The sequence below is a fragment of the Oryzias melastigma genome, linkage group LG18 (assembly GCF_002922805.2).
Source record: "Oryzias melastigma strain HK-1 linkage group LG18, ASM292280v2, whole genome shotgun sequence".
NCBI lineage: Eukaryota > Metazoa > Chordata > Actinopteri > Beloniformes > Adrianichthyidae > Oryzias > Oryzias melastigma.
Genome location: NC_050529.1, coordinates 24061486 through 24070051, shown reverse-complemented (window position 1 = coordinate 24070051; position 8566 = coordinate 24061486). Strand labels below are relative to the sequence as shown.

At 37.7% G+C, this 8566-nt stretch overlaps 1 protein-coding gene across 9 annotated transcripts in view; it reads left to right on the top strand.

The window, feature by feature from the left end:
* The window catches only part of camk2d1 (calcium/calmodulin-dependent protein kinase (CaM kinase) II delta 1), a 166047-nt gene that overhangs the window by 93352 nt on the left and 64129 nt on the right, over nucleotides 1–8566 (top strand). For all 9 annotated transcript variants that reach the window (XM_024288810.2, XM_024288815.2, XM_024288813.2 and 6 more), the window contains exon 6: nucleotides 7449–7521. In XM_024288810.2, coding sequence (XP_024144578.1) covers nucleotides 7449–7521 — 73 coding nt within the window. The remainder of the gene's footprint in view (nucleotides 1–7448; nucleotides 7522–8566) is intronic.

Sequence of the window (8566 nt, the reverse complement as noted above, 5' to 3'; positions counted from 1 at the left end):
GCCAATAAGGAGCTTCAATGGAAGGTTGGTTGGAAAACATGTAGGACACCGGGCCTCGAGGACTGGATTTGAATACTGTAGAGTAAAATATTGAAAGTTATTTCAGGGTTAAGTTGATTGTTCTGGAATAATATTCCTGTCTGTTTTTATTCATAATAATGTTAGAATATTAAGTTTTTAAAGCTTAAAAAAATGTAGTTTTTGAGTGTTCAATAAATGTTTATCCTGTTCGACACCTGACCTAAGGGGTATTGTGGAATTTTGGATCACAAGCAAGAAAATGTAAAATTCAATCCCGAATACTTTCAAATATAGACTACTGTCCGGTAAATTTGGTCCACGGCCACAACAACACTGTTGACACATCAACACGCAGAGGATGGTCATTTCACTTTACCAAAAGCAAAAAACAATAACATCAAAAAGACTGTTCTGCACAGAGACATGCCGTATTGGAACTCATTACCAAAAGCTGTTTCACTGTCAGTTATTTTCATATTATTACTAAAAACTTACTCATCTAAAATGAAATAAACATTTATTGACAATGTTGAGCAGTGCCATTATATTGGGTTGTGTGTGTAGGAACGAGGCAAGAATAAGACTCATTTTTGAAGGCGTTGTTTGATATTACTTATTTTGAATATTTATATATAATAATACTTGCATGTATGTCTATACATGTAAAAGGTTTGTGTCTGGACCCCAAGAAGAATAGTTGCAACTGCTGGGTTGCAACTATTGGGGATCCGTAATAAATAAATGTAAAAATGAATCTGTGCTGAAGCTTTAAGTTTAGCTCATGATGTCTGCAGCATTTTGTCAGATTTATCCATATTTTACTGTTTTTATGGGTTTCATGAGCTGGAAGTTTTTTTTTTTTTTTTTTTTGAGCAACCTGCCCATCGAATTACAACAGAGTATTAGGACCATTTTGCAAGCAAAACTTTTTTTTTAGTTACGACTTTAGAGTCATATTTTAAAGAAAAAATTTTGCAACTGTTAAATTACAAGAATAAAGTTGTATTTTTATTGCTTTAAAAATCTACAACTTCAAAACTTGTACATTTACAAGAAAAGAGTCACAAATTTATGAGGAAAAAAATGTTATGATTTAATAAGAAGAAACACTGTTGTGTCTTTATCTGAGCCCTGCTCAAGGATGAAAGACGTGGAACATGTGATACTTTATTTCGAGATAGGTTAAAAAAAAAAAAGAAGTTTTGAACCTCTTGGTGACTCAAAATAAAATCACAGTTAGTGCAGCAGCCTTTCAGGGGTCGAAAATGCACAGTTTCACATGTAAAGGAAGGATCTCAGAGACGCATGTTTTGAGCACTGCGATGTTATTCTGCTTTATCATTCACATACCCAGAAGTCCATTTGTCACTTTGTCATGTAGCTGTCATGCCCACAAAGAAGGAAAATGAACTGTGTTAGAAACGACCCCACCTTCAAATGAAATATTTCAACACAAACAGAGGAATGAAAATACTGTTGTCTGTTACATAAGCATAGGAACTTAGAAGACATATGCCAAAAACCAGTGGCGGGCCGTGCATTTCACACCTAGGCCTTCAGTAGTGCTCCATCTGAATCAATCCAACCCTCATTAACTATTTTATGGCAATAAAACTTCTAGTGCAGGTACAACTGCCACACACACACCAAAAGCATCAACAATAACCTGATAAAATTTCAATATTATGTAGGGAGATAGCAAAATTTTACTCACCAAAAATCCAGATTATTTAAACACAAAATCCATCCTTTCTATCCTCAAGAAGATTTCAATCACTCTGTCGTGCAGAATCCGTGCGTTTCGCAGATGGAAAGTGTTCCGTGGCTGTGATAAGCTGGAAAATGTTCTGGTATTCCTGAAGCCTCTTGTGGTCGAGGAGGGAGACAAACATCAGTTTTTGTGATCTTGAAATCTGGTCTGTGTCTGGAAAATAATATTGTCGGTAGTGCGCGCGAGGATTTTGCACTGCAGCTCTTCGTGAGCTCGGAGCGCCCGTGGTGCGTTCAGGGGCCTCGTAGATTTCCTCGTATCAGCTTCTCTCCCGCTCAACGGAGTCACGGAACTCCTTTACCCGTGCCAGACAAAACTGTGCCACAACTTTACCCAGACATTCATTTTCCACCAAAAATCAGACGATGAGACGCTTTCCACTGGTAAAATCTTCAAACCTGACACGCCGCTCCTCGGCACCTGTGTCCGTCACATAACGCAGAACCAGAGCGAGCTGCGAGCTATCCAATCAAAGCTCGTGAAAATGATGACGTTTCCGTGCGCCTGCTAGAAGGCCTTGGTGTCGCCTACTCCAAATCTGATTGGTTGAAGCAACAGTTTGGTCGACAATTATTTTATGCTACAGGGCCCGCAGAACTGACTCTGTGTCTTCAAGCCACTCATTCATGAATAAAACATTAATAAACCAAATGAGTTTCCAAACATTTGTAAAATTATCAATAAACATTCAGATTACCCATTCAAATCCAAGACAGTTTGACCAAACTAAGTTTAGCCGGTAACAAGCACTTTCTGAACTGTATGCTCACTTCGATTTTCATCTCACAAATTTGCAACTTAAATCTTGTAACATTACTTTTTTGGTGGCTCTAATACTCCATTGTACCAAATAGCATGTTTCTTTAGAAAACAAACAAAAAAAAATCCATCTTGATTGTATATTTGCATATAGCGAGGCTGGGTCCTTGATCAAGCTTCTTCCTTAAATTGCTTTGAAAGTTTTTTGAGGAACCTTCTTAGGATGGACTTCAAGCTTCTGTAAGTGAAAGGATGAGTAAATTGACAGGTGTTTGTCATTAGCATCCCTTCCTTTTCCTGTTAATGTTTGGGATCAAACTTGAGACCTCACTGTTACTGTCTGCACTCTTGATCTTCTCCCAAAATGCAGCCTCCCCAAACGAATGTGGCCTTAAGACCTTCTCTCTGTTAGTTTTAATTAGTTTATTTGGTAAGATTGCAACAGCCATTGTAATTTATTGACCACTAACGAGGGTTGTGGGTTATTTCAGTGTGACATACCTTTTAAATTGCATAATTTGCCGACATACTGTAAGTTTTATTAATAAGAACTTGATAAAATCCAGTGAAAGAAAGAGCCTGAATTTTAAACTTTGATAAGTTTTTTTCTATGTTGTTTTCACAGCTTCAGCTAATAATCTTATTACCTGATTGGATTTTTATCTATACATGGATACTCCCCAATCAGAAATGTCAAAGTCGAAAGCTTCTTTATTGAGTCTAGCATGACATTCGAATGAATGTAGTTTGTGCTCTGCTGGGCAAGCCACCTTCTGACTGCTTCTCTGTACTTAAAGACACTGATATATTCTTTCTTTAATTAGAAAATCATGTAATTATCTCCCACTGACAACTGAGGTTTTCCCAGAAGACTTTTTCTTTCCCCATAATGAAAAAGGTTCAAATATTAGTTTTCTGCTACTTGGTCTGTTCTGGTTTTTCTTCTCATTTGTCTCCATCTTCCTCTCTTCTTTGTTTTTGCATGCTCCTCCTCTGCAGCCACTGCATTCAGCAAATTCTAGAAAGTGTAAATTATTGCCACAATAATGACGTAGTCCACAGGGACCTTAAGGTTAGTAAGTGATGGCACTAACAGTAAAAGACAGAAGGCCCACCTACCTTTGCCTCGCTTCTCCACTGCCTAATGAGTTTACCTTTTCACGCAGTGGCGCCTCTTTCCAAACTGCAAGCTACCTCCTCCTCCACTATTCAGCCTCCACATAATCACCTGCCACTTTCCAGCACACCTGCAGCAGGTCATTGTGGGCTGACTGAATGGCACACAGGCTTGGGGGGAGTTTGGTATATGCCACCATTGCCTGCCCTTTTCTGAATGCCAGTGCACAAAGTGCATGTAGCAAATGTCCAAGACCACACTAACACAACACTGACAGCTGAGGCCTGGAAGGACAGTGGAAGAGGAAAGTGCTGCGGGGTTCATCGTGGTCATTAGCATAAAACGGTTTGTTACAATGCAGATTCACACCTTTTATCAACAATTTACTTTGGATGTGGATTTTCAAATCTATCACACTGAGACCAGGTCAAGAAAATCTTGAGTTACCAACTACAACATGAGTGACAGTGATTTTATTTACCAGCTTGATTTCATTATTTTAGGATTTTATGTGTACCAATCTAATTTAAATAAAATTAATAATTGATTTTAACAATATCTCATTGTTATAAGTAACTAGAAAATAAAGAAATAAAAAATATAAATTGCCAAATTTACGTAAGCAATTAAATTAGAATCTGACCAAAAACTTTTTTTGTTGTTTTTCGGTAATGCACTAGCAATAATTATAATTTTCAAAATACATTTCTTAATTTGATGTATCAAAAACTCTGGACCAAATATTTACTTAGGATTTTGTGTTGCACATCAAAGAAAATGTTTTGAAAAATGTGAAACCCAATAATAAAACAAAATTTCCTTCTTAGCCTCCATTTATTATGTTAGGGTGGTAGAGTATAGAGAATTATTGCACGGCGGATCAAATGTAACTGGTTTACAACTGAACCCAATATATGCTTTATTCTCTGCTGCTTCAAACTCTTATTATTCTCAAATGATTACAATTTTGCTGCTTTGAGTCAACCTGCTTTTTCCTTGTCTTCACAACTTCTGAATTCCCTTCAGCATTTTAACATCTTCTGGTGCTCTTGTGCAGCAGTTACATGACCTGTTGTTTAAGAAAAAATGTTAGAGAGAATTATATACTTCTCTCAATTTTAGCTCAAGTTCCTGCAGTTGCAAGAAGTTTCTTTGTAGACAAAAGAGGCTGTGAACAAAAAATTTTAAGTGATTCTCATCTTTCGAGGTGGTCTCAGGTTTGTTTCCAATCGGATTGAACTTTGGTCTGCTGTGAGTTTCCTTAGTCTGAAAAGCCGTGTTTGGATAAGAACAACTGAACTGCCCACCGCAGCAGGGCATTATGGGCTGTAAACGGAGCTGGGGCCTGTTTCAAAAAGCAGGTTTAAAAAATTCAGATTTCAGACCTGAACTCAGAGGTCATTAACTCAGACCTTGCAAACTTAGACTTTTTGAGTGAAAAGAGTTTTTTTTCAATCAACTTTGAGTCGTTGGACTCAGAATCAGGTGCAAGCGTCGCGACCATAGGAATCCCTGAACAATGGAGCAAAGACGTTACGATTCACCATGCCAACGGGAACAAACACACATAGGGCGTCATGCTTCACAGTCACAGAAATTGATGCGTTCCTACAAGGGGTGTAACGGATCACAAAGCTGACGGTTTGGGTCGTGTCACGATTTTAGGGTCACAGTTTGGATCATTTTTTGGATCGAAAAAAAAAGAAAAAAAACGCAAAAAACAAGATAAAAGCCTAAAATTAATTTTGGAGAAGCTTCAAAACAAATATTTAATTATGTTAGCTCATTGAGGCCTTTTTATAAAAACAAAACATCTTTAAACTTTGAACACAAATAAAATGCTTAAACATGTAGTTTCTGATTACATTTCTGTCTTTAGACCAAATCTCCAAAAGCTGAGAGAAAAGAATGGTTAAAAATAGTGTTGAAAATACCAAATCTGTCTGGAGAACCCTTAAAATGTCCAAGTTAAATCGTAAATAAATCAGTTAAAATTAAACTCGAAATTATTTTTTTTTATTGTTTTAGCAAAACTAGCATTTAAAAATATGAACAATTAATTAACAAACTAACATTTAAATATTTAAAATAATCGTGCCTGCTTTTCCTGGTGATTTATGATCCCTTTGACTTGCCATACTGTCATCCCCTGACTGCACGTGTCCCTGTTGCGGAGCAGCCGCTTTCTCCTGTGCGGGACAGCTGCTGCGATGGCAGATCCTAACTGGGAGATTCTCTGAACCCACAACAGAGATGTGTACAGTTGCTTTTATTCAGCTCTTAAAATTAAATAAACCTGATACTTCACCACTCGGGTCCTCCATGATGAAGTCAAAAGTTTTTGACGGGAGCTCCTCCCACACGCAGCGAGAGCTTCAAGTTCTCACACTTTTGGAGAGCTGTCAAGCAGAGACTTCGGCGCTTTTTAAACCAAAGATGATTTGCATGAATTCAATGTGAATGGACAATTGATTTCAATTTTGCCAGCCCGGGGTGTGTGCGTGCGCGGGGGGTGGGGTTTGGGGTGGTCCGCTGTACACGCAAATGCCGAACTGTGTCTTGTGATCTACACGGATCGCGGATTATCCTTGATCTGTTAAACCCCTAGTTCCTACAAGCATATGCGACTACGAGCAGATTTTCCACAAAAAGATGAACACAGCTGCAGTGGTAAAACAGAGAGAAAATATCTGTAGAGTTAATGTGTACGTCTACATTTGAATCATTTCACTTCAGGAGAAGATCTAAATCATGTCAGGAAGGTCATGTTGTCACTTGTAAGGGAAGATTTTTGGTCTGTCAATAATTTAATCAGTAATTTCTGTAACTTCATAAATGTTTTTTTGTAACTCAAAACTAGATCCCCAGTAAATTCTTCTTTTCAACCAAAAACAGTATTTTTTTTTTTTTAAACAAAATGGGGTGTCCCCTGGAAAACGGTATCGCTCAAATCAAAATGAATTGGGAAACTCCAGTCAGTCGACTCGTGTCCTCAAAATACTCTCCAGACGTAAATAACATTTCCTCTGGATTAATCAGCCTCCTCTCTACATGATCCTCTATGAATGAACATGTCATTCTGGTTTCTGCGTGGTGGAAACGTGACGTCTCTAATGTGAATGTTCTCTAAATGTTCATGAGGAACTCATATTTGAACATCTTTCACTTTAAAAAGGGGCGGAGACCGCAGAGAACTCTAAGTTTCCTGAAGAAAACCTGCTACCGACCAGGTTTCGTTCACAGACTCAGTTGCATAGTGATTGATTCTGAGTTCACCTTAACCCGCTTCTTGAAACGGGCTTGGTTTCACACTTTCATGAGTTTGAGTTACCACTGCTGCTTATTTCTTGAAAAAATAATTGTATTTTAATGATAAATGAAGACTTTGTAAGACATTCCTTATATCTCCTTATAATTATCAGAACTAATTTAAATAAACTTGCAAAACAGCAACAGCTACAGGTAGATGGACCAAACAGTGCAAAGAACTTTAGGGGAACTTGAAAATATTTAAAACACTCTTTCTTCCAGATTCTTTCCTCTCCCATGGTCCTGTCTCCAGTTGGTCAGGATCCAGCACATCTTTGGTTTTGACACTTGGGCAGAGAACTGGCCCCAGCCTTGCATGAGTAGACCATGACACGACTTCACTTTACAAATACAAGTGGAAGCTACTTGGCCTGCTAGAGCTTTCTACACATGGTCAACAACTGCCCAAGTGTCAAAGCAAGCACAGTTGTAGCTCATCACTAACCCAACACCCCTGGTGTTTGCATGCAGTCATTGCATTCAGCAGATCCTAGAAGCTGTTCTCCATTGCCACCAGATGGGCGTGGTCCACCGGGATCTTAAGGTAAGTAAACAAACTCTTAGTTCAAGAGAAATGTTTTTCTTCTTACCCATTTTTAAGTGATTATGAAGTATTATAAAAAAAAATAAATGTTTCTGTTTCAAGCACAGCAAAGTTTTTTGTTTTCCCTTTTCTAATTGTTTTGCTTGTCTTGACATTTTAGAAGACAAACTCTCTTTGACCATGTTCAAACCAGTTTTTCTTGGGGGTGGAATCAGACACATGATCATAACACTGTTTTTTTCCTGGTGTGTCTGACTGATTTGCAAATCCATGCATGCAAATGTTGATTTGAAAAAACAAATGAAAAGAGGTGATGCAAAAAAACAAAAGCTTGTCTTTCCTTCATTTATCGTTGTTACGTTGCGATATATGAAATCACTGAAGTTGGATTTATAGCTGTTTTCAGGCAGTAAAACCTTTTACTATACACTTCTGTCAGACAGACATGACAATGATTGATGTTATTGAATGCATTCTGTACAGAATACAGAACACAGGAGATTAACAAGGTCTACAGCCAATCAACACGCAAAGACACAGTCTGCAGTTAAAGAGAAAAGCATCCAAAATATCACTGATAAAAAACCGAACCGCGATACACCAGGGGACCACTGTAACGCATTTATTAACTTTTTTTTTTTTTTTAGCTCTGGTACATAGAAAGTTCAGTTTTATACTTTTACCCTAATTTGATAAGTTTGGTTTTGGGCAAGTAACCTCATCATCTGATGTAATCTGATTTTTGTACAAAAGGCCCAAGATAGCATTGTAATATAAATTCAATTTTTGTCAAATTAAATGGGATTTCACACATTTCACATGTTAAAAGGTGTGGACCCACTAAATTGATTTTTAAAAGTTTGGTCATGGCTCCAGTGTTTCATTTAATGTACAATTTTTCATCATATTATGCACTCTTTTTCTGATGGATTTTCCCCAATTATCTAATTTACCAATCAAATAAGTTGGGTGTGTCTGAAGTCTTTCTCCAGCCTAGCGGGTTTTGGAGATTCCCAACTGTGATGAGCTGTTCCCAGGGAGCTTT